The sequence below is a fragment of the Manis pentadactyla genome, chromosome 9 (genome assembly GCF_030020395.1).
Source record: "Manis pentadactyla isolate mManPen7 chromosome 9, mManPen7.hap1, whole genome shotgun sequence".
In the NCBI taxonomy this organism is placed as follows: domain Eukaryota; kingdom Metazoa; phylum Chordata; class Mammalia; order Pholidota; family Manidae; genus Manis; species Manis pentadactyla.
The window spans coordinates 12,094,870-12,120,625 of NC_080027.1; the positions used below are offsets into that span (position 1 = coordinate 12,094,870).

A 25,756-nucleotide genomic window follows, 5' to 3' on the forward strand; every position below is an offset into this window, starting at 1 on the left:
AATAGGGTGGGATTGGGTGGGTGATGGATATCTGTCCTTGCTGGAATAGAAGCCCCCTGAGGCAAGGTCTTTATTTCATCCACTGCTGAATTCCTGGCACCTAAACAGTGCCTGGCCATAGTAGGACCTCCTTAACGAATACTGAATGAATGTTTCTGAATGAGGGTGAATGAAGAGGACTCAGACATCAGGTGGAAGGAGATGGGAAAGCTCCAAGATACAGAGGAGAAGCAGGGGCTGAGGCTGAGCACAGAGATATTCATTGCAGTTTAATGAACAATGATGGATGAGAAAGAAATGATCAGAATGTCCAACTCTAGGGAATGCTGCTTAATTTATCCATGCAGCTGTTGAATGAATGGATGAAGTGGATGGCTGTAAACTGAGTTGGAATCATTTGTTAAGTGACTACGGTAAGTCACATACTAGTATGTGTCTTATGACAGGCATGTAGACCTCATCTGGGAGAGGACTATGTGGGTGGGGTTGGGAATAGGAGTTGTTGCAGAGCAGGGGCAGCTGGGATGAAATCACTGGGAGTTTGCCGGACTCAGGGACCATAGCCCTGCTTGGAGACAGGTGCAGGAGGAGGCAGGGGAGGCAGCTCACCTGGGGCATCCCAGCCGAGTCAGCTGAGCCTCGCAGCCCCTGGCATCATCTCCCATCACCTAACCCAGCGGAAATGCTCTACTGAGATGATGATGGTTCTGCAGCCCGAGAGTCTGGGGGTCGGGGCAGCGCTTCAGAACCCGGGGACCGCGTTAAGTAGCGACCGGCCCAGCCCCGGATCGGATTCGCGCTAAATATGGGGGAAGAAGGAAGGGCCGGATGGGGGCGAGGGCTCCCTGGTCAGGACCAGGGAGGAGTTTGCCATGGCGTCCAGGGAGTGCAGGGGCGCGGGGGTGGATCCCGGGGCTGAGTTCCGGAGTTCCCGCTCCGGCTCCATCGGCTGGGCGCTGTGTGACCTTGGGAAAGCCGCGGGCCCTCTCTGAGTCTGTTTCCTCACATGTACAGCCGAGATGATGATAATAGCAGCTGTAAGACAGCCCTAGAAGCTGCCCTTTGCGCCTCCACCTGGCCCCCTTACTGCGTCAGGAGGGAAAAGGGAGCCCTATCGCCATTTCACGGTCAGAAACATCGAGGCGCCAGACTGTTCTGAATGTTTTCTGTGGTGAAGAAGGAAGAAACTCGAGCATGGGGAGGGGTTCCAGGACAGCTGGATGCGCCAATGCAGGGCTATTAATATCGGGGCAGCTGGGGCCGAGGGGGAACGTGCTGAGCCGGGAAACCCGGAGGCCGCCGAGGTGGCTACTCAATCCCGGCGCCAGCCGAGGGGGACCGGAGGGTAGGGCCGCCGAGGAGGGGCGGGCCTCTCGGGCAGGCGGGGCTATGACTCCACTGCCCTATTAGGCTCTAGAGCCAACATGTTCCAAGCATCTCCTTGGCTCATTAGGCCATCCAATCATATATCTGCTCTGCAGGCGCAACCGACGACTCTGAACGCTCACCGCACCCTTTCAGAGACTCTATTGGTTGTAGCAGACGTCCATCTGGTACTAGCCCCACCCCAATACGGAACCGGCGGGGTGCTCCGGACCCGACGGCCGCTGGGTCCAGGCTATGGGGCATTCTTGGGTGGTGGGGAGCGCCGAGGGGGCACCCGCGCAGCTGCCCGTCGTGCTCACTGCGCTGTGGGCCTCGGCCGTGGGCCTGGAGTTGGCCTACGTGCTGGTGCTGGGCCCCGGGCCGCCCCCGCTCGGACCCCCGGCTCGGGCTTTTCAGCTGGCGCTGGCCGCCTTTCAACTACTCAACCTGCTGGGCAACGTGGGGCTCTTCCTGCGCTCGGATCCCAGCATCCGGGGCGTGATGCTGGCCGGTCGCGGGCTGGGCCAGGGCTGGGCGTGAGTGGGGCGCGGGATCTGGCGGGGGAAGAAGCCGGAGCCTTGGACAGGGGGAGGGGCCCTAGGACGGGAACCAGATTGCCATAGGATACACTTCTAAGAGCCAGAGAATTTTAGAACCTGGGGTGTTGGATTCAGGAGTATCTTCATTCATTTACAAATACTTACTGAGCACCTACTATGTACAAGATACCGTTCCAGGTACTGGAGGTACAATAAAACAGTTTCCTGGCCTCCTGGAGCTGATTTTAGTGGGCGAGAGAGCAGATGAGAAACTATGGGCATAATGAATAAACAAATTATGTAGAGTGTTAGATGGTAGTATGGAAACAAAAGTAGAGCAGGATAGAGGGGTGCGAGTTTCAGTTTTAAATAAGGTGGTCAAGGTGGGCCTTATTGAGGTGGCATTTGAGCAAACACTTGAAGGAAGTGGGGGAGTTAACCATGTGGGAATCTGGGGGAAGAGTGTTCCAGGCACAGGGAACAGACAGTGCAAAGACTGACGTAGTTATGTGCCTAGCATGTTCTGGGAACAGGAAGACGGTCCTGTGGCTGGTGTGGAGTGAGAGAAGGGGAGGAGAGAGGTTAGAAATGGAAAGACCTTGTAGGACATTGCTTTTTGCTGGAAGTGAGAATGGAAAGCCACTGGGTAGTTCTGAGCAGAGGAAGGACATGACAGATCTTTAAAGATCAGTCTGGCTGCTGGGGTGAGACTACACAAGAGGGGACAAAAGTGGAATCAGGGAGACCAGTCAAGAGGCTATTGGGATAATCCAGTGGAGAGTTCATGGTGACTGGGACCCAGGTGGTGGCCATGCAGGAAGTGAGAAGTTTGCTCCTGGAAGTTAGAGGTCAGAGCTGGAAGCACCCTCAGGTCTGCAGTGTGGGAACTGGAAGGGCCTGGGAAGTGTTCAGCCTTGGTTTACCTATGAAGAACCTGAGGCTTAGTGAGGGCAATGGCTGAGCCTGCTTCCCCAGGATGGGCTTGGGCTGACTCGGGCTGACTCAGGCATTCAGAGCTGCTGGGGGACTGACCCTGTGTTTCCTTCCCTGCAGTTACTGCTACCAGTGTCAAAGCCAAGTGCCACCACGAAGTGGGCATTGCTCTGCCTGCAGGATCTGTATCCTTCGTCGGGACCACCACTGCCGCCTGCTGGGCCGCTGCGTGGGCTTCCGCAACTACCGGCCCTTCTTGTGCCTGCTGCTCCATGCCGCCGGTGTCCTGCTGCACGTCTCTGTGCTGCTGGGCCCTGCCCTGTCTGCCCTGCTGCGAGCCCACACGCCCCTGCATACCGCTGCCCTCCTCCTGCTGCCCTGGCTCATGCTGCTTACAGGTGGGGAACTGGGAGGTCTCTGCAGAGACGGAAGGCATTGTAGTAGGCCATTCTGGTGGGTGATGGGATTTCTGGGTCGTTTTCCTGGCAGTGCTGTGGGGACCCACCTCAGTGACAGTTATGGAGGGTGATGGCAGCCTGGTATTCAATGGGGTATGAAGTACAGTAAAATACAGGGTCTCAACCCAGGTAGAGTTCTGGCTGGGAGATTCAGGGAAGGATTCCAGGGGGTGGTGCCAGAGGAGTCAGGTGGGTTGGCGTGGTGAAGGGGCATTCCAAGTGTGGGGGGCATTCTAGAGGGGACCAGCATGAGCAAAGGCTTGGAGGTTGGGCAGGGAGCAGCAAAGGCCCTTAAATGGCAATTGTGGGGATTAAAGGTAGGATGGTAGGTGAGAGCTGGATGGTAGAGGCCTTGGATGCTGGTGTGAGCAGACAGCCCTCACTGACTGGGTACCGGGGAGCCAGTGAAAGTTACAGGCGGGGGAAGGGCCAGTCTTTGGAAGTTGGGAGGGGAGACTTGGAGCAGGAGGCTTACTGAGAGGCCATCCATGTTCTAGATGACACATGTATTCCTCTTTCCTCTGATACCACCCAAGTTCAAAGCCCCACTGGTCTTTTCTATTCTTTGTTGTCACCCCTCAAAATGCTTTGGGCTTTCTCTCCCCTCCTTCCTTCTGACCTCTCCTGTCCTACAGTTACTAAATTCCCTGACCACTCAGAATAGTCACTGCGTCTTATCCTATCCAAGCCCGGCTCTGTCCCAGGGATGCCCTCCCGGCAGCCCCAGGGAGGCCTTGGGAGGATCCATAGGGTTGGCAGTGTCTTCCTCAGCCCACCTGGCTTCCTGAGCAGCCCTCTCCTGCCATGCCTCCACCAAGACTCAAGCCCTCCAGCTGCACCCCAGGTCCTCTGCTCCCCTCAGTCATGTAAACCGTGGCTGCAGCCCCCAATCTCTCCCAGCTCTAGGCTTGTTGAAATCATGGGCGAATGTCCCAGGCCCCAATCACTAAGCTTCCTGACCTTCTCTTATTTCCTTCCCTTACTCCCCTTGTCAGAATCCAGAACAGGTCACCTCCCAAATCCCCCCATCAGTCAGTCCCCCTCTCTACTCCCCACCTCCCCTCTGCTTGTCCATCTCTCACTCTCACTCCACGACATTTGTTCCATGAGCCCCTGGCCCTCACCTTCCCTCCTCACCACCCCCAAATCCAGTAGAGCCCTCATTTCCACCATTCTCTGACCAATGTCTCAGACCTCTTCACTCCATCTTGGAAGGCACCCTGGCTTCTCTGCATCTGCCCCTGGCTGCTGAGAGCTTTGAGAGACACATGTACTTCGTGGCAGTTGGTACCATGGCACATTTTGACCTTAACAGGCCCTCACCCATGTGTGGTTGTCCTGGTCTCTCATAAGCTTGTGTCCCTAATGACTGCAGCTCAAACCCCATTTTCCTGTCCTCCAAGCCCTCACCCCTCTTGAAAATCTGTCACAGAGAAAACGAGACATCAGATGGCCCTGGCAGAATTGTCCTGTCCTCCGATCTGTAGCCAGGCTGACTGCCCAGGCCTCTCCTGGCATCCGGCCCTCCTCCCGGTTAGCTCGGAGGCCTCACATTGAGGGGCCGCCTCTCCTCCTGCCTCCCCAGAGTCTCTCTGCCGGCTTCCTTTGGGTTTTCTGCCTGGCATAGATCCTCTTTTCACGCCCATATCCTCCTCCTCTCCTCTTGCCCTCTGGCTCCTCTCCACCCAGCAGCCAAGCTTCTGAACGGACTTGCTGTGCTTATGGGCCACTTTTCCTTGCCTACCAGCCATTCCTGCACCTGCTCCAAACCGGATTCTGCCCCACCACTCCTCCGAGACTGCCACAGTCCCGACAGCACGAAACCCAAAGGCCCTTCTGAGTTCTCTCCTTGCTTCATGAGACCCGTCAGCCTCACGAAATGCTGACCACCTGTCTCCCTGAAGGGCTTTGCCCTTGCCATCCCCAGAAGCTCCTACTTTGGGGTTTCCACCCTTCCTTTCTGGCTTCCCTGTCTTCTTTATCTGGTCCCTAAGGACCTGGTTTCTTGGTGCTGAGAGTGAGGGGCTCTTCTCCTCTCCCTCCACCATCTCTGGTTGGTCTCAGAGCCGCCCATGTACCAACTTCCCGCAGGTCTGCACATTCAGCCCGGGCTCCTCTCCTGACCTTCCAGAACCCCCCACTCACTTGTCTTGCAGGCGCCTCTCCTTCCTGCTTCAGAATCTGCAAACAGAAATGTTTTCCCTTCACCTAGCAAATTCCTTCTTAACCTTCTCAAAATAGATTTAGTTCACATCCCCTGGCCACTTAATAAAAGTCTGCATGGCACTACCCTCCACCCCCTGACATTGCCTCTTTTATTGAAGTAAAATTTGAGTAACATGATACTCATTATTTTAACCACTTTCAGGTGTACAATTCAGTGGCATTTAGTATATTCACAATGTTGTGCAACCATCACCTGTATTTGTAACATTTGTATCACCCCAAAAAGAAACCTGTACCCTTTAAGCAGTCCATTCCCCATTCCCCCCAAATCCGCCAGTCTTTGGCAACCACTAATTTACTGTCTGTCACCATGGGTTGGCCCAAGTGGACATTTCATATAAATGGCATCACACAGTATGCGACCTTGTGTCTGGCTTCTCTCACTTGGCCATTTTCATGGCATCTTGCAGTTCATTAGTTCAACAGATACTTGTTTGCTGTGGGCCAGGATGGTATAAGACCCTGTACTTTTCCAGTGTAACACACATCACAGCTGAGATTAAGTAACTGAGAAATGGTCCCTTGAATGTGTGTCTGTGAGCTCTCTGAGGTCAGGGTTGCGATCAGTGTTCATCCTGGTGATCACTGGTGCTGTGTCCAGCACAGGCAAGGTGCTCATAAGTTTGTGATGCATGAATGAAAGTCCTGTCTAGGGCAGGGGGCCGTGTCTGCACCGTTTGCCAGTGTGTTCCTATCACCCAGCATGGGCTGCTAGGCGTAGCTGACTCTGCTGAGTAGGGGAGTGAGATCTGCTTCGGGGTGGAGGGTAAGGGGTGGAAGGGGGGCTGGGTCTGCTGCTGCTCCCTGACCCTCTGCTCTCTCCTTGCAGGTAGAGTGTCTCTGGCCCAGTTCGCCCTGGCCTTCGTGACTGACACGTGTGTGGCTGGTGCACTATTATGTGCGGCTGGGCTGCTCTTCCATGGGATGCTGCTGCTGCGAGGCCAGACTACGTGGGAGTGGGCTCGGGGCCAGCACTCCTATGACCTGGGCCCCTGGCACAACCTTCAGGCAGCCCTAGGGTCCCGCTGGGCCCTCGTCTGGCTCTGGCCTTTCCTGGCCTCCCCGTTACCCGGGGATGGGGTCACCTTCCAGACCAGAGCTGATGTGGGACTCACGACTTCTTGACTCCAGAAAGAGCCAGAGCTGTTCAGGGACTGGGTATGGGGAGCAGGAGAGCGGGCTCCTGACTCACTTCAGGGCTAAGGTTGGTACTGAATGCCTGCTTCTGGCAACACAAGCCCTGTCTTTGGCCTTAGCTCTGCCCAGCATGGACTCCTGGTGTCCAGGGCTTGGGCTTGTGACTTTGCCTCTGTTGATGGCCCCCAAGGACAGTTGGAAGGTCTGGCAAGGGGCTGCTCTACCAGCCTGCCTGCCCCTTTGCCAGGTTAATAAAGCACCCACTTGGCTCTTGGACTCCCTCCATCTATGTGGGTTTCTCATCCCTCACTGTTCCCCAGCCTGCTGTTTCTGGTTCCTGTTGAGCAGCCTGGGAGGTACAGAATGCCTGAGGGCATGGGGAGCCACAGCTCTGCCTCCTGTGGCCTTGGCAGGGTTGGGGAGAGGCACCAGCAGACCAAGGCAGCATGTAGTGGCCCAGGGTATGAAAATTCACAGTTCTTTTCCAGGTCAGTGCTTTATAGTTAGAAGCATTTCCACAATTGCACTGAACCTCTCTCTAGCTAACCTAGTACATGGGGCTGCAGTTATGTAGGGGAAAACCCGAAGCCCTGAGAGTTGATGCGATAATATCGTGGGGTAGTAAATGGAGTAAGAATTTGAACCCAGATCTTTCTGCTTTCTCCTTCACCCTTGCCAGTCAAAGGAAGTGAGTAGGAAAAATCAAGGCAGAGAAATCAGTGGGTGTTCAAGCATCCATGAAGGACGGTGCTTGGGGGGCTAAGCTCCTCCTCTCTGGACTCTTTAGGAGTTACTGGTTAAACATTCTTATTTAAATATAGTAAACAGACTTCCAGTTAAATGTGGCAGGTTTAAACCCATGGTTTTATCTGTTTCTTCTTAAAATCTAAAATGGTTAAATAAATAAATAAAGATATAAATTTACAAGGAGAAAGTGACAACGTTTTGAAAGATGGGAAGTGGATAGAGGCTCATTTACTCTCTTAGCAGAGAATTTGAAGTTGAAATTAAGCACTGCCAGAGGCGGGGCCAAGGGGCAGCCAGACTCCCGCAGAGCCCTGGAGAGACTGAGGAACTCCACCAGCTCCGTGAAGGCAGGGATTGGGCTGACAGCAGGGACCCGTCCAAAGGCTGCGTGAGGAGCAGCTGCCCTCTGGGGTGGAGGCAGGGTCCGACCGTTCAAAGCGGCTTTGGGTCTCAGGGGCACTGGGGTGGGTTGGGGTGAGGGGCTGGACTAAAATAGGCTTACATGCGTCTGCAGATGCTGCGGGGGGCCCTCCAGTAACATGACAGGCTTGCTGGCCCCCAAGAACCCTCAGAGAAGCCCACCCTTCCTACGGGCCCTGCCCATGCTCACCATCATTTGAGCTGCTAGGACTTCGTTACTTCAGAAGGCATGCTTTTGGAACTCCCGGAACTGGCTCTTTGAGCTGTACTTTAGCATCGGCCGACTTCCTCTTCCTTCTGTGCTTTATCCCTCACCCTCCAGAATCTCTTTCCTTTTTTTATTAAATAGTGAGGATATGCAAGAAAGCATTTATAAAATAAAGAGAAACCACCTCCTCCCCATCCCCAATTAAGAAACGGATACCACTTCCGTCGCAGTCCGTGCTGTGCCCGCCCGCCCCGGTAGAGGAAACGCTGTGCTCTGGTAATTATTCCCTTGCTCTGCTTCAGAATTTTATTAAATATGTTTGTATTGGTTTAGCATGTTTTTAAATTTTATGTAAGTGGAATCATACCATGTTTATTCTTCTATGACTTGCCTTTTCACTCACTGTTTCCTGAGATTTATCCAAATTAGCACGTGCAGCTGTAGGGCACTCCTTTTCCTTGCTATGTAGGGATCCACTGAATATATCACAACTTTTTTCTGTTTTGTCCCACTGGTCATTTTATCTACCCACGCGTATGAGTCCATGGGATTATATTCTTGACCCGTCAAGTTCCACCAAGCTCTATTCAACAAAAACCCCTTTGAGTTGTGAATAGAACCCACTTGAGTCTACAGTTTGGGGAAAATCAACATCTACATGGAATTGAATTTTCCTGTTCATGAACATGGTGTATCTTTCCATTTAATGTTTTCAATAAATGTATATACTTTTCACATAAAGAGCATGCCTTTTTTGTTAGATTTATTAAGTATTTGATATTATTATGGTATTGTACATAGTTATGAGAATAGATTTTCGTGTCCAGTGAACCTAAAACTTAATTGTAAATTCATCTGAATTCACTTCAGGGAAGTGTCCAGACTGGGTGAGGAAAAAAAGTTTGCAACTGGTATACACAGAAAACTACACAAATTAAAAAAACAAAAACAAAAACAAAACAAAACAAAACAAAAACACGGCAATTGTTAACTCCATGAAAAATTTAAAGGTAATTTCATTATAGCCTGATTCTTGGCTCTGCAGTGACAGCTTTCACATAATAATATAAATCGTAATCTACACAATGAGTATCGATTTATCTAAAAACCTGGGGAGACAAGGAGACGGCAGGGTGTTGTCACAAGAGGGCTAATGTCTCGTCTATCACAACAGGGAGCCAACAGATGGTGTCTAAGATTGATAAACAAGTATAAGCATATTTTTTAAATAGTGAAAATGACTGTAGCAGGGGAGCAGTACTGGGGGATGGTGACAGGCTGTTTTCTTATTATAAACTATTACCATGGTACTAAGGAGGTACATGTTTTTAGATAAATACTTTTTAAAGATACCAGCTCTTCTCCCTGTACTCATTTTCCTGGAGCTCTAACTGCTGAGGGCACCAGGTACTAGGCAGTGTTTTGCTCATATTGCCTTACGTCCCTTTGTCCACATGGGCGCAGTTCCTGTACTCTTTAATAATAGCTACATAGTATTACATCATAGAAATTCACAGTAGGTCGGGGCAAAGGAACAGTTTCTCTGTTAGATCATCATGCATAGCAATGAATGGAATGCAGATCACATGTTTTGTTCTGAGTTCACACCATTCACCACTTGATTGGGGTAAAAGGGGCTGTAAGTTCATCTGGCCCAACTCAGAGCCCTGCGGGGTGATGACACAGCCCCAGTGACAAGAGGCTCACCACCTTCTAGGGCCAGCCCTTCCATCTCTGAAAAACCTCTGAAAAAGCTCTTCAGGTTAAGCTAAAATCTCTGTGACTGACGGCGACATTCCAACCATCTCCCCATTTCCAGGTTAAACCTCCTATTTGGACTGTGCCTCACCGACCTGATCTAGAGACCCCCGCCAGCCTGCCTCAGCTGCCCTATGCATGAGAGTGTTCAGGCCATGCAGAGGCAAGGGGGACGGACTCTCTCCAGTCCAGATTCCCTGCTTCTCTAACCTGGTCCCAGAATGCATTGCTGAGAGGGATGCGGGTGGGCTGTGGGCCGTGTCACCCCAGTCCCTCACTGTCTTGGGCAGAACGGCTGTAGCCTGGCAGCAGCAGTCAGCCTGCAACCCTCCCTCTCAAGGGCCAAAGCTCTGGAGTGACTCCTGCCAAGAATCCCCCTTCCAGAGCTGAATCCTTGTTTCCAGAGGGCTGGGCTCATAGGGGTACAGCCACATCTGGTCAAACTGCCTCACTTCACACATGGAGAAACAGAAGCCCAGGAGGATTTAATTACTTTCACAAGCCTGAGCTGTCTGCCCCACACTAGGCTGCACCTAGTCAGATAGGGGGAAATCCAAGTCCTTAGGGAACAGGGTCCCTGGCTCACAAGTAGCTCAAGGCAGCCCTGGATGCACCAGCCCAACACATGTGAGGAAGGCCAGGCAGGCTGGCTGGGCTCCAGGGTACACTGAGGGCTGGACTGGGCCTCTGGCCCTTGCGGTGTAAACATGTGCCTTCAGCCTCACTTAGCACCTCTGGTCCTTTGAGCTAATTCTCTCCTACTGTGGCTATTTCCCAGTGGACTTTCTGCTCACATGACTTATCTGGGATCCAGGGTATAAAGAACATCTTGAATAGCAGCTCTGGGCTTCCACCTCCTGTGCCATCTCCCAAGGGCTCCAGCAACACTCCCCCTGTGTGCCCCGGCCCCACCTCTGCCATCCAGCTGAGCCTTCCTCTCTTGGGGTGCTCTTTCTGGGCATGAGCATCCCAGACAGGAGTGGCAGCTTCGGGAGCCCGTGGAGTGCTCAGGAGCCAGTGAGGCCGTCAGGAGCTGGTGGGGCTGGGGCCACCAGCTCCCTGCATGGGCCCACGATTCCTTCCTGCTCCTGCTCCTCCCTTGACAATCTTCCTGGAGCATCATAGGCCTGAGACCTTCGCTGAGCCCAACATTTCAGAAAAGCCCCTGGTAGGGAGGCAGCTATATTCTCTGGGCCTCTGAATAGAAAGAAGGGACCCTTGCTCAGCTCACAAGGGGAAATCAGAGAATGTATTTTACCTGTAGGCTGAGCTGGCAGCAGCCAAGCTTCTGGAACCCCAGGGAGCAACAGAGGACTTAGTCTCACCCAAGAAAGCCTCTGTACCAGGCCAGCCATAGCCGATTCTGGCCTGGACTGGCAGCAGCAGATGAATGATGTGCCTAAGGGAGGCGGCAAAGGAGATGGCTGGGCCTACACCCCTCATCTCACCTTAACCACCTCAGAACTCTTCCTTTGGACCTGGGTGTGGCTTAAGGAGAAAGTGTGGAGGATGGAGGAGCAGCAGGAGCCTGCTGGGCCCATGTCTGTTTTCCAGAGGGAAGGAGTGGAATTTGCTGGTGCTCCTGACCTGCTGCTATAGGTCACCGAGTGATCAGGTTGGTGAGAAAGGGGGCACTTGGGAGAGGAGAGGGAAGCTGTCTCACCAGCACACTGCTGCGTGGGGTGTGTGCCATTGACTCTGTGCAGCTCAGTGGAAGGGACTGGATCCCCTGGTCCTGATGCCATAGGGCTTTGACAGTAGCCCAGGGGTTAGGCTGCTGCCAGCCCCTCACTCACAGGCATATTGATGTGGGCACTCAGCAGAGGTGCGCTCTGGCCTTCCCGAAGCACCAGCACCTGTGGAGGAGGTTGCCCATGGCTGTACGGGAAATACCCCCTGCTCCCTGCAAAGACCAGGCCTGGCATGATCTGCACTGGCACTAAAGACAGGCTTGCCAGGGCTCTGTCAAAGCAGATGGGGAGGCTGGGAGGCCACTACCCGGCAGCCAGCTGGGGGCCTTGTCCACACTCACTCCCACTGTCCTCCCCGAGCAGTATCAAGAAGCGACCTACCTTGATAATGTCTGAGATGCCCTTGTCACTGAGACTCTCCACGAAGGTCTCCAGGGGGTAGCTGAGCCCTGGCACCAACAAGGGGACCTAAGTTTTGGGAAAAAGATGTAGGGAAATTGACCCTCATGCCCAGACAGGGTTTGGCAGAGTCCAAAGCACTCGCAGGTCTGCCCGTGCAGCTGAATTTCAATGTGGGCAGGCATAGGCAGGGATGACGGGACTGTTCGAGGAGAACATGGGCTCAGAGGGGGCAGTGAACGCCGCAGGGCCACATGTATGTCCCTGAGCAAACCTAGACCTCTTGACCACTAACCAAGTCCACAGCTGTTTCACATCTCAGCATCATTCTCAGCTTCTAGTCTTCCCAAATGAGGGTCAAATCCGGACCTGGTGAAAAGCCAGGTCCTTTACTCTGTGGAGGATTCTCCTTGGGACAGAGAGAAGCGTCCATGCCTGCTGCGGGGGTGGCTGTAGAGCAGTATGGGCTCGGGAACCGCCCACCACCTGCGGGCTCTGAGAGAAGCCCAGGTTGGATCTGGGCTCTGGCTGTTATCCCAGAGCTTGCTGTGTGGCTCCCTGAGACCTCTCACAGGCGGGGAGAAGAACAGCTGAGGCAGGTCTTGGGTGCCTTTCCCAGGGACCCCTGCTATACCCCAGCCTGCTGTGGCTGTGGCCCCCTGCCAGCTCCCTCTCCAACCTGCTAGGGCTCTGTGGGCATCTGACCTCCCGCCCTGGCCCGTCACTCCCGCCTCAGTGAGGAGCGCCCAGTACCTTGAAGAAGGCCCGGGGCAGGGCGTAGAGTGCCTCACTGTACAGGAAGCAGACCAGCAGCCCCAGGATGGGTCGGGCTGTCGAGGTGTTCTGCAGGTGAAGTGTGAGCTTAAAGGTGGGGCCCAGGCCCTGAACCTGTGGAGTGGGGTGGGTAGAAAAGCTCTTCGGACCTGGCGGCCGTGGGTGCTGAATACAACACGCCCCGGCCCTGCCTGCCTGCTTCCTCGTCAATGTTCCGGAGTCACCCTCTGCAAGTGCTCGAAGGCACTGTCTGCCTGCCCCTCGGAAGGCACACAAGCCCACAAGGTTGACTCTGTACAGGGATCAGCAAAGGCCAGAGAGGGATGGGGCTTGATGGAGGCCACTCAGCAAGTTGGCTGGAGACAGAGCTGGCCTGGGGGCCTCAGCACCTGCCTGTGCCCCCACCCCTGGCCCTGCCCCGCTATTCCCAGGGCCTGGCCCGCCACCCACCCTCATCCTGTGGAGCCGCCCTGGTTCCTTCCCTCCCTCCTACCCTTAGGTGCTCTGCAGCCTCCTCCTGTCCCTCCACTTTCTTTTGGGAAAGAGAAATCAGAAGCCAGTGGGGCCCGGCAGCACACCTCAGGGACCCTCAGAGCTAGCCGGAGCCCCGACGGCCTTGGGGTCAGCGCACCTCAGTGTGAGGGCACCTGCTCCTTGGGCCTCTTCCCTGTGACACCTTGGGCTGCCTGACGTACCATGGAGCTGTCAGAGTCCCTCCAGGCTCCTGCACAGAAGTGTCCCAAGGTGACTACTTGTGGGCCCTGCCCCAAGTCTTGGGGCTTGTCTGGGCCCAGTGTGGAGCAAGGGAGCTGAAGAGTGTCTGCTCTGAGGCAGGTGAGGCACAGAGGCAGCGCAGGAGAGAGGTGAGAGCACTCTCACAAGGAGACGTGGCTTGGCCCGGCGGCCGGGGGAAGGTGAGAAGGGGGCATGGCCTTGTTGGCTTGCAGTTGGCTCCTCAACCCCTGGCCCCGAGGAGAGCTGACTGCCCCCATCACTGGGTGCTCACCACAGCGTGCAACTTGAGGGGCTCCCGGGCTGTTGCAGACACGGGGCTCAGGCTGGACTCAAGGGCCTGCACGTAGGCGCGGGCAGTCCGGAGGCGCAGCAAGTAGAGGTCGGTCTGGAAGGCCCGGTGCATGGCTGAGGAGGGGGACACAGAGGGCTGATGCTAGAGGTGGGAGGGGAGGAGGGGTGCTCCCTTCTCAGGCCCAGTGGGAGGAGTCTGCAGGGGTGGGGAAGGTGGGGAAAGCTGGGACGGAGGTCCCACAAGCCCGCCTCAGGGTGACACTGGACACATGGGGCACTCACGCCTCTCCCTCCCCAGCTCTCCTACCACCCTGCTGCCTGCTGCCTCGGTCTCCTTCTCTGGCTCCCCGATTCTGCCGTAGGGCCGGGTTCCTTCGTCCTTGGTCCTCTTCTCACCCTGGACAAGCTACATCCTACCCTGGCTGTTCCATCCCAGAGAGGGACAAACCCAAGCTCCCGAGGGCAGGGCCTCATCACTGCCAAGCCCTCAGTGCCCAGCTCAGGGCCTGGCCTGCATCCACACTCCATCCTGCGTCTGCATCGCTGGCAGCTTCTCCCTGCCTAGGGGCCACCTCCAGCTGAACGTGCCATCAACACCTCAGATCCGAAACTGTGGGAACCAACCCAGTTCCCCTACCTCCATCCCTGCATCCCCACCCACCAAATCACCAGGTTCACCCTGATCATTTGCCAAGATGGGATGACTTCCCTGAAGCCATCTCCAGAGCCCATTCCCTGCACCCCCACCGCTATCTGTCACCCTTCCCAGACAGCACTCGGCCTGCCAGCCTGCCCTTGCTCCTTTATATGTGTGCAAGACACCTTTGGCCATTTGGAAGTTAGACATCTTTTGTTATCCCATCTAGTAATCCTCCCCTTTTCCTCTCGTATTTTTACATTTCTTTTTAATGTACTCAGAATTTTTTGTGTTTGGTATTGAGGTAGAGTTTTAATGTTGTTTTCTAGTAAAAAGTTGTCCTAATTACATTTTTTGGAGAGCCTCTCCTTTCCCCAATAACATGAAATGAAACCTTGAACATATACTGACTTTCCACATATGCGGGGGTCTATCCTGGGCTTTCTAAATGGGCCACTGATCTGCATCAGTTCCCGTGAGACCACGGCTGCTAATCTCTACAGCCCCACACTTCACTCTATCTGACAGAGTGATTCTTATTCCCCTGAAATTCTTTAGATTTACTCTTATAATCAACTGGTTAAGTCCTCAAAATAAACCCTATTGGGATTTTATGTAATTTTATTATGTTTTTAGACTAATTTTAGAAGCTGTTAGTCAGTCAGCAGTTTTATAGCATGAGGTCTTGCCACCGTGAGACTTGGTCTCATCTTAAATATTCAGGTGGTTTTTTATATTCTTGAGAGTAGTTTTATCTTTTTAAAAATTAGACTTTGTATGTTTTCTTCTTAAGTTTATTTCTAGGAATTTCCTTGCTATTGTGAGTGGATACTTTCCATTACATTTTCTATTTTCTGTTAGTGATTTTTGCATATTTTACATCTGGTCCCCTCAGAGAACTTATTTCTCTAATTTATCAATTACTTTTCTTGGATTCTCTAGGCTACAATAACAACCTGCTAGTTATTTTCTTTTTGCTGTAACTTATTCTTTAAGCTGCAAATAAAATCCCTTCTTAAGATATAGTTGGTTGAGTTACTGTCTTTTTCTGCTTCACATCTTTCCCAGCTCCCCACTACCTAAAAAAACCCGGAATATCGGCTTTGCATCTTGGTTGGCCGCGCCAACCTGCCTTTCCAGGCTCCCCCCTAGCCGCTCCGTCTTTCTGCACCTGCAGCCACATGGCAGACGCAGCTTGGAGGGCCGGGTAGGGCTCTGCGCCTCTGCCTCAGTCGTCCTTCCCTATCCCTTTCTCACTGGTGGGCTTGGAATCGTCCCTAGGGTGAAATCTAATGTCACCTCTCTCTGAAGCCTTTCCCAGTCTCCCAGGCAAGCTTGCTCTCTCCTGTGCGCCTCAATAGCCTTTTGCAGGGAATTTTTTATACCTTCATGTAATGCAAGATGAAGTTAGCAAGGTAGACGGAGCTCCTAAGGTAGAGATTAGCCTAATTCAAAGCACAAGCACAAAGCCTGGCATAATCATAGACAATGAATGAATGAAAGAGCAGGAACAACTGAATAGGAAAAGGAAGAACCATGGTCAAATTCTACTTCTTCTGAGACTTCCTGCATCTAGTAGTGACTGCTCCCTCTTCTGAATTCTAAGAGCTCCTGTCCTCATCCATAGCACCTTCCACCTTGAGGCCTGGTTATCTGCAGGCCTAGTATACCTCCTAGACTGTCCCTGGACTCCCAGAGGCACAAGGCCCACACAGTTTGCCCAGGTATCCCCCCACTGCTCAGGGCACCCAGGCAGCATTCACCCAGTTCTTGCTGCTTCAGGGCAAGGGAGGAAGAGGAGGAAGGACCTGGCCTGAGCCTCACCGGTGCCAGCCTCCCGCTCTCGCAGCGTCTGATCCACATAAAGCCGGGTCTTCCGGGGCACGTTGAGTTTCATGGCCTGGGCTGGTGGTGGGCCCACCTCCCCTCCCCCTTCCAGAAACACTGCTGTGCGCTTCAGGATCTTGATAATCAAGCCACCGCCTAGGGAAGAGGACAGACAGGAACAGATTTGCTCTCTCCAGATCTACCCTACATTCTCATTCTCTCCTCCCCAATCTGCCTCATAAAGACCCATTTCTCTACATGCCTGTCTTCCAGCAGAGACTCTGAGTTTCTGGAAGGAATGAAGTGTTTCTCAATAATTAATTAATCCATTCATTTAGCAGTTATTTATTGACTATGTGATGTTCTTGGCACTGTGGCAGGTGCTGAGGATACTGGGGTGAACTGTCCATGGCCTGGCCCCTCAGTGGCGATTTCAAACTACTGATGAGCTGTCCTGGGTGGAGGCCCACCCAGACAGGACCTGTATCTATAGGACTTCTCCAAATCTAGGCCCGCCAAAGCTTCACATCTACTCCTTCTCTTCCAGATTCTGGCTGGTCCCCTTCACTCCCAACTCTAAAACCCTCGCCAGGTCTGCCTCCCTCACCTCGAGTCGTCATGATGAGGCTGTTATCCTCCCGCCCATAGCGGCCAAAGCAAAGGCTGGTCACCGCATCCTATTGTGGAGACACCAGAGTTTAGCTGGAAAAATATCTTGGAGAGGAGAGCAAGACTGGGGGTGGGGGATGAGGTTAGGAGACCCCAAGTGTGATATAATAGGTGAGATATAAGGCGAGACCTAGAGTAATGCTGCCTCTGAAATAGCTGAACTTCCAGTCTCCCCTCCAACCCACCACCACTGCCGCAGTTTCAAACTAAACATCACAGGGTTCTGGGGGTCAGCTCCCTAACAGGCACCCAGCCTAAACTTTCCTCCCAGTCTGTCCTTCACACTACTGCCACTGCTGCCTTTCAAAAACACAGATATAACATCTCCTCTGCTAAAAACCCTCCCATGGCTCTGTCCCCTTGTTAGGACATTTGAGGCCTTCCACACTGACTCCGACTGCCTTTGCTCTTTAGCCTTCCCCTGACTGGCACACTGCCAGCCTCCCCCGCAGCCTGTGGTCCAACCCAACTGCTTTCAATTTTATATTGTGACATAGGACACTTTATAAATACATATAACAGAAGTTCCACTTGTGATACACTCTGAACCTTTTTAATGTTCCTGTTGTGACCCATTAAATTTGCTTAATGTCTCACAACTTAGTATTTGAGAAACTGGGCCAAACTCATCAAACTACCTGAATTCCTTAATCAAGAACACTCCTGCCTCTCAGCATTTGTTCCCACTGTTTCTGGTCTAGAATGTTCTTCCTCCATTTTTGCACTTGGCAAACTGTTTTGAGGCCCAGTTGAATGTCACTTGCTGTGTGAAATGGCTTGTGAGGTCCATCCCCATTTATGTGTCACCTCCAACCGAGTCACTTGGTCCCCTGTGCTTTCTCAGTACTGGCTCAGCTTTAGTCTGCCTTGTATTTGAATTAGCTGTGTTTCTGGCTGGCTGTCACCTTAGATTTTAAGTTCCCTGAAGGCAAAGATTTAGCCATGTTTTTATCCCCCCACTACAGTGAGCTGTATATATGGGATACTCAACAAATGCTTTTGAAATGCATCAAAAGTCAAGGGAGATACGGGAACTGGGATCAGGACAGACAGCTAGAAAGCCCTAGGGTGGGAGTAGGGAAGGGGGTCAGCAGCTCACCGGGGTACAGATGATGTTGAGCAGGGCCTTGTCATGGTAAATGCGAACCTCTCTGTTGGCCAGCCCAACCATGACGGCCTGCAGGCCCCGGGAGCGCTGCTCTAGAAGATTCATGGTCAGGATGGCTGCCGGCATCTGCACGGTCCACAGCCTCTTACCCTGGAAGGAAATAGACAAGTGTTGCAGGGGGCTCAGGACTTGAAGAGAAAGAAGGGGTGGTTGGAGTTGCTGGGGAGGGGATGCCAAAAGGGCTCGCCTGCTAAGGGGGACCAGGAGAGACACACGGAGGGGCTGAGGGCACACCTTGTGGGTAAAGCCATGCAGGCTGTCTTGGGTGCTGCCCACCACCAGGATCTTGTGTACCCGGACAAGCCCTACAGGCTGGGCACTCAGCTCAATGCAGTACTTGGGGCGCTTGGAGTCTCTGTGGAATAGACGTATCCCCTTAGCCACCAAGAACCCCCCACTCCATCCCTAGCATGTATCCAATTTGCAACATTACCTTGGTTCATTGACTTTAATATCTGTCTTCCTGTGAGGGCAGGGACTATGTTTATTTTGGTCACCAGTATATCCCAATGCCTTACACAATGCTTAATGCACAGTAGGTGCTCAAAAATATTTCTTGAATTAAAAAATGAATGTCATAAGGAATATCAAACATGCATAAGGAAGTGTCACATGTCTCTAAAGCAATATGACAAACATGAGAGACGTTTTATTTCTTCCATTTTCTGTTTGCATTGCTCGTGTGTTACAGCTCACCAGCCAGGTCTCTCATTTTGCCAGCCCCATCACACAAGCCTCTACATAACCCTCCTCTGCTCATGGGCTCAGCCTCCTATCTGAAGTTCTCAGCTCTTCCCATTCCCAAATACCAACCCCAAACCTCCTGATCATCTTGCAAGCCCCTGAAACCACCAGGTTTCTCAGATGTTCCTTCTGGCCCAGAGATCACGGATAAGGCTACCTTCTGAGGATATAGATGCTCCCATTGCGGCAGGCAGCGGCAAGCCGGAACTCCACATCAAACTGGCCGGAAACCTCCAAGAAGACGGAGACACTGGGCAGGCTCATCTGCAATGAAGAGGCTCAAACATCCTGATTTCTCTGGAGCCCCAGTCCTTCCCTGCCCTGAAATAACTCCACCAACTGGCTCCTGTCTGAAGTCCCAATTTCCTCACTTACACCTTGAAGGGCAGAGTTTAAATCTGAAGTTTTTCTGGAGGGAAACGCAGCAACATGCAGCAAAAGCCTTCAAGTCTACACCCTTTAGCTAAACAATGCCACTTCTAGGAATGCATACTAAGGAAGTATTTCGATAAGCAAGCAAAGGTGTTAGGCCAAGGAAGCCTACTGCAGTGGTGTCAGTAACAGTGAAGCACTGAAAACAATGTAAACATACAATAGGTTACCAGGTAAATAAACTATACTATATCCAAATGATGGGTATCATGTGGCCTCTGAAAAGCCTGAATTGGTTTTACAAAGATACAGGAAGACATTGATGGGTTTCTACTGATACATGAAAAGAGCAGGTTACATGATCCTGTGCTAAATGGCTGTCTTTGTAAAAAAAAAAAAGGTATATAAAGTTATATATCCATGTCTAAATATGACAATGTCTGGAAAGACATGTGCCAAAACTTTTAACAGTAGATATCCATGGCTGATGGGATTTTTGCATATATATCTTTTTCTTTATGCTTATTTACATTTTATAATTTTGAACATGTTATTACAAAGAACTAACTGGGGGCAGGAAATGTAGGGGAACATGGGGAGGGAATGCAGCCCGGGCCTCAGGTATGCCCAGGGCCAGACCCACACTGACCGTGGCCAAGATGGTGAAGGCCTCAGGGTCTAGCACCAGAAGCTCCTTGTTCTCAGTCCCCAGCACCAGGCAGGACACGGCATCCTCATCAGCTAAGTTCTTCTTCAGAGTGGTCATGGTGGTGATGACTGTCTGCAGAAGGACTCCAAGGGTCGCCCAGGGGATCGTGACACACCATTCCCCCAGACAGCCCCGGGATGCCACAGGAGGGAGGGAAGAGGGCAGAGGAGGAGGAAGAGTGGCAGAGATGTGACGGAAGAATTAGGTATAAAGTTGTTTATTGCAACAAACCTAATTTTCTTACAAAAGATGATTGTCTAAGTCTCCTATGAACTATTATGCAAATGGTTGAAACCATGCAGTTATTAAAAAGAATTACATTTTAAAAGAAGATTCAATGATAGGGAGAGGGCATCTAATGTGTGAAGGAAAAATAAGTCATGTTAGTATAATCTCAGTCTAAAAAATTTATGAATAGAAAAACATGCCAGAAGTTTAAACCCTTAAATACAAACACTGGCAATATTAGATAATGAGATTACAAGCAATGTTTAATTTCTTCATTGTGCTTTTCTATAATTTCTACAGTGGGCACATGTTCTTTCTGTAATTGTGATTGGAGAGAAAACAAAAGAGAGGGTATGATCCCTTTACAAGAAATTGTTCCAATGGAAATAATTTAGCAGGACCAAAATGTTTCTTTGGATTAAGCTGCTCACTGTGTGATTATCTTTAAAATTAAAAAAGAGTAAGAAACGTGGATGTTAGTGGTTCCCCATCATGTAACCGTGGCTCATATTTGGAAAGACTGCCTCCTCCCCCAAGCTGCAATTTTTATGTAATAATTAATTCACTTTCTGATTTTGAAAGTACTCAAATATATTGATGACTGTGGATCTGAACTGCTGCTCCGCAGGAGAGAACAATGTTTCTCAGAGAACTGTTCTAAGGCTAGTCAAAAGCTGAGGCACATGTTGGTCAATGTGTTTGACTCAAATGGCCTCTTACAGGAAGTAGATGGTTCCCGTGAGGTTTTCTCAAATGCAGAGAACAGCTCTGAGAGGTCCTCCCTGGACTGAGGGTCTGCCCCTAGGTCAGGAACCACTAGAGTTCATCCATAAAGCCATTAAAAGTATCACCAAGAATATGAAGTGAATAAAAGGGAAACATTTCTTGTCCAATATCCCACATATGAACATTCACACATAAAAATATGAATCATGTATAATCAATGAAATAATCAAAGGGCCACTAAAAATGGAGTTCTTAAAGACTATTTAATGCTCCAGATATATACAGTCAAGCAAAGCAGGAGTAAAAATATATTTATGAAGGAAATGTACCAAAATGGTAAGAATATCTTTGGGCAGTGAGATTATAGTCATTTATATTTCTTCTTTATAGTTCTATTTTCCAAATTTTCTCTAATGAGACTATATTACCTTTATCTCTAAGACAATAAAAGCTATATAAGACTATAAAACTATTTATCCATTCAAAGCTGTCACTGTGAACTGGAAATGTAGAAGGCCCTACAGCTTTGTGACCACATACATGTGGCATGGGCTAGAAAGGAAACTGCAAAGTAAAACTTGTCCAATTTGATTCTAGAATTTACCAGTGATGCTATGTGGTCTTTTAAAAAAATCATCCATACTTTTTACAAGGAAATAAAGAGAAGGGGCATTACCTGCCGCTTGATCAACTTGGACTTGTGCTGCTTCACAAATGCCTCCATTTCACTCAGCTCCAGCTGCAGAAACCTGGACACACAGAGAACCGGGACCCACACAACCTGGGCCTGCTGCCCGCCACAGGCCGCTCTGCAGCCGCTCCCTTCCCCTTGGAGCTTCGGGAGCCCTGGCCCTCCAGAGGGCCCTTACCTGAGGGACTGCACGCACAAAGGCACCTCTGCCTTCTCCCTGCACAGAAAGGAGCGATCATGGCAGGTTTAGTGAGGAACAGGGCCCTGGGGGTCAGACTGAGAGCTGCAGGACGAAGGGGTGGGAGTGAGGGAGGAATGGGAGGCCTATGAAGGGGAAGTGGAACCTCACCGGATGCCCTCCAGCATCTCCTTCAGGGTCAAGGGGTCGATCCGGTCCTGTGACACAGTGGGAAGAACGTACAGCCTGTGATCTCCCACACCAGGCAGGGAACGAGGATGAGCCAGGGGCTGCCGTCTTTGCCTTCTTGTTCCCATGCCCGACATCACTTACCTCCTTGGCCTGGTTCCAAAGATCTTGTTCCAGGGGGTTTGGAGGCAACTGGGGCAGGCTGAACTTGAAGTAGGGCCTAAGATTTTTGTACACATACACACAGGGGCCTGAAGCAAGTGCCAGAGCTGGTGCCCGGGGCTTGTGTTGCTCCATGAGGAAGGTGGCAGCAGCTGCTGGCAGCGCAGGTAGCGGGCTTTCGGTCAGCACTGTGGGCCCTCTGAGCACCTTCAGGCAGGGCTGCCGCCCACCTGGACCGAGGTCCCCCACCACCAGCTGCACAGAGAGGATGGCTTATGAGGCTCAGGGTCTAAGGACCCCTCCACTGACCCTCTTCCTGGGCTTAGCTTTTCATTGGTGCACATTCATTCACTCCCACAGTAGTGTACAGGGTGGGAGTTGGGGTGGGGGATTATGGCAGACGTGTTTAAAAGCTATGTGACTTTGGTAAAGTTGAGTATCCTGAGCCTTAGTTTTCCCACCTGCAAAATGGGAATATCTATCTCATGACAGTTGTAGTGAAAAATCATATGACATAATGAGTTGCAGAACCTGGTGAATACCAGTGAGGTGTGGATGCCAGCTGATGTTTTCATTATTCCTTCAGTAAACTTTTCTTTAGAGCCTTTTTCCAGGCACTATTCTAGACAATTGGACAGTGGTTGAGGTCAGTGGGGCATTGGAAACTCATATCTGGACTTCTGAGGCCTAGCTTCCAAATAGGAACAGAGCTAATGAAGCAGAAGCAAGCGTGCACAGCAGGATATGCTCTGTGGATGCAGAGAGAACCAAGCTCCTTGGTTTGAGTTTTTGACCCTCGGGTGCATCCTCCAAGCCATGGCAGCTGCCGTGCAAGCCCACTCTCCTGAGTGAGGCCTTCAAAGCCCCTCTGATCTGGCTCCCTACTTGTTTTCTATCACCTTCCCATCTATGCTATGCTCCATCCAGAATGAGGGCTGCCATAGACTGTCTGCATTTCTCAGCATGTACAGTGTACCAGCAGCCACACCAGAACTACATGCATTCTTTCATTTAATCCTCTCAACAACCTATGAGGTAGGTACAATTATAAGCTCCATTTTTTACCAATGAGGAAACTGTGACTTAGAGATACTAGATAAAAGTCACAAAACAAGTAAGTGGTAGAGCTGGGATTGGAACCTAAGTCTGTCTGAATCCAAAGCCAGTGGTCTTAACTATGATTTTATACTGGTCTCAACTTTCTCACTCCAAATTCACTCTTTCCAAATGTACTGTGAAATTCTAAGCCTCTGTGCCTCTGCTTGTGCTATTCCCTCTGCCTGGAATGCCTTTCCCCTCCTCTCTTCCAAGCTTGCTTGATACACTTCATTCATCTTTCAACACCAAGTTCTCGTGTTATTGCCTCCTGGTGCCTCCAGAGAGATTTCACTATTCTCTCACTGATGTTCCAATAATACTTTCCACATATTCTATTTTAGCATCCACGCATTCACCCCACAAATATTTATTGAGTATCTAATTTGTGCCAGAAACTGGACTAAGTGCTAAGAATAAACAATAAATGAATTAGCCATTAACAAAGTTATTCCACGAAAGCATTTAACACTTCACATTAGTTACTGAGTCTGTGATTTCTCTACCTTTCATTGCCGTAGAAGCAGAGCCAAGCACACACTGGGTGTTCAGTCTTTACCATGGATGAATTAAGGACAGTATCTCTGTCTCCTCCCAACTGTATACTAATTCATTTCAGAGTTTACTGCCTACACAATGCCTGACACACAGTAGGGGCTCACTGTATGCTTGCTGAGTGCTTTGCAGATAGGAATTTGGGGACAAAGCCACCAAATCCTGCTGTACTGTCCTTGTTGGGTATGTGTCCAGGGCTATCTTCTCACTGCCCACATAATATGTCTACCGTGGGCTCATTGCCAATGGCAAGGGCTGAGCTATAGTGGAACAAACACATGACTTAGAATCTGACAGACCCAGGTCTGCCATCCTTTACAAGCCTGGTCAACTTAGCCTCTCTGAATTTATTTTCCCATTAACACGATGGGAATACATAGTATCGATGTATGTGAAAATGCCTTGAAGATGGTTTGGTCCATAAATGGGACACTCATCATACGTTGACTTCCTTTCTTTAGCCCTATATATTTCTCAGTGTTTTAAAAAACTATGCCTTACGTTATTTATTTATTTATTTATTTAAATTTTATTTATCTTATATTTAAATATACAATTTAACCTTTATATTATGGAAAAGTTGCAGTCATATACAAAAGTAGAGAGACCTGCATAATGAGACCCCAAATACCTATTATCCAGCTCCAACAATTAGTAGCTCATGGCTAATCGCAAACTCTATGTCCTTCTGATAAACATAAAACTCGCAATTCCCTCCACTACTCCCTCTACTTCCCTTCCAGATTCTAACACTCCAACCCCACCAAGAAACGTGCTGTTCCAGCAAATAATTATGTCCAGTTAACAAAATTAAGAGGCTTTGTTTTTGCAGAATCCCCAGCAGCATTTGGTTCTGCCTTACTTTCTGTAGTCTGTATTATAAAATCAATAGGTTCTCTTCATCGTTCATGTAAAAATAAAATTTTAACACCAAATGTGCTTTATCAGAATACACGTGGGTTCCACATCATGCTGAGCTTCTCTGAAGCCATCCCGAAAGCACAGTTCCAGTATCCCCCACCCCCGATTCTCTGTCTGCTAGGGTGATAGGCTTACCTTGTACTCCCCGTCCATATGTAAATCTGCCAGTGCTAGAAAACACAAAAGAGCCATAAGCCAGGGTTTCAGATTCCTGGAGGCTTCACTACAGAACCAGTATCTACTCCTCCATCTCCCCAGAACCCGGGATTCCCGGTTGCAGACTCACCCAGGCAGGCGGAAAAGGTGTGAATATTGGCCATAGGGTCGTAGTGCGCATCCAGCCATTTGGAACTGGCCTCATTGCTGGGAGAGGAGGGAGAGTTGGGAGGTTAAGTCCAAACGGAGGGAAAAGTTTTTTTAAGAAGCTCTCTTAAGAGTGAGGTACTTAGGGAGCTCTGAACTGGGGGTGCAGAATGTGTGGGTCCAAGTCCAGGCTCCATCACTGGAGCACTGAGAGACCTCGGGTCACTCACCCGGGCACATGCACTCCTGGGGCCTCAGTCTCCCTATTTGATCTCTAAGAGCAGCTATTCAAGCGCCGCCAGCGCTATCCAAGAACCGCGGGAACCCAGATCCCGGACACCGGGGCACCCTCTTTACGTTTTTAGGAAAGGAGGCCTCGAGGACCCCGGCCTTCACCTGTCAGCTCTGCAGCTATCAGAATCCGACGAAGACGCAGCAGCCATCCTCGCAGGCGTCGCCCTGGCAACCGGCTTCGGCCAAGCGCTGCGCAACACCCAATGGCGTCCGGCCACGGGGAAGCGCGCGTACAAAGGTTCCGGGCGCTCAGCTTTCCGGCCCGGGGCCGAGACGCTGCCACGCATGGACAGCGGAGGCCTCTTGGCTGGGTTTCTACCTGCGGAGGCGCAGTCCTTCTTCCCAGCTCAAGATTTATCGTTGCTCCTCCCCATCTGGAGCTTCCGGGCCCTGCAATCTCTGAGTCAGTGGCAAGGCTTCGAGACCTGGAGGGGAACCCTTCTGGTGTTCATGAGCACCAAAAACTGACTCCCCCATCTTCCTCCTTAAAGGTTAACCGGGTTGAAAAAGGGCCATGTCCTTTGTCCTGCCTTACGCTAAAGGTCCAGGCCCAGAGAAACAAAACACATGAGTTAGACTAACTCCTAGGATTCTGGCTAAAGTTGAG

General features: G+C 51.0%; 2 protein-coding genes across 3 annotated transcripts; one reads left to right on the top strand and one right to left on the bottom strand.

Annotated features, from left to right (window-relative positions):
* The first annotated feature begins 1,556 nt into the window (after positions 1-1,556).
* On the top strand, positions 1,557-6,932 carry ZDHHC24 (zinc finger DHHC-type containing 24). Its single transcript, XM_036930173.2, has 3 exons — positions 1,557-1,901; positions 2,958-3,235; positions 6,351-6,932. The coding sequence occupies exons 1-3, from the start codon at positions 1,621-1,623 to the stop codon at positions 6,644-6,646; spliced, it is 855 nt and encodes a 284-aa protein (XP_036786068.1). The 5' UTR covers positions 1,557-1,620; the 3' UTR covers positions 6,647-6,932.
* Positions 6,933-9,031: 2,099 nt separating this feature from the next.
* Positions 9,032-25,464, bottom strand: BBS1 (Bardet-Biedl syndrome 1). 2 transcript variants are annotated; one of them, XM_036930123.2, is made up of 17 exons: positions 25,252-25,463; positions 24,839-24,915; positions 24,688-24,722; positions 21,964-22,236; positions 21,802-21,848; positions 21,631-21,669; positions 21,438-21,510; positions 19,748-19,879; positions 18,884-18,990; positions 18,217-18,337; positions 17,914-18,072; positions 16,753-16,822; positions 16,143-16,301; positions 13,662-13,795; positions 12,635-12,769; positions 11,864-11,950; positions 9,032-11,647 (listed from the first exon to the last, which is right to left on the bottom strand). In XM_036930123.2, exons 1-17 carry the CDS (start codon positions 25,434-25,436, stop codon positions 11,561-11,563), a joined length of 1,920 nt encoding a protein of 639 aa, XP_036786018.2. In that variant the 5' UTR covers positions 25,437-25,463; the 3' UTR covers positions 9,032-11,560. The 2 variants fall into 2 exon arrangements, with proteins under 2 accessions (XP_036786018.2, XP_036786029.2); XM_036930134.2 differs by lacking the exon at positions 11,864-11,950 and having other exon boundaries at positions 25,252-25,464.
* Between the last annotated feature and the right edge of the window lie 292 nt (positions 25,465-25,756).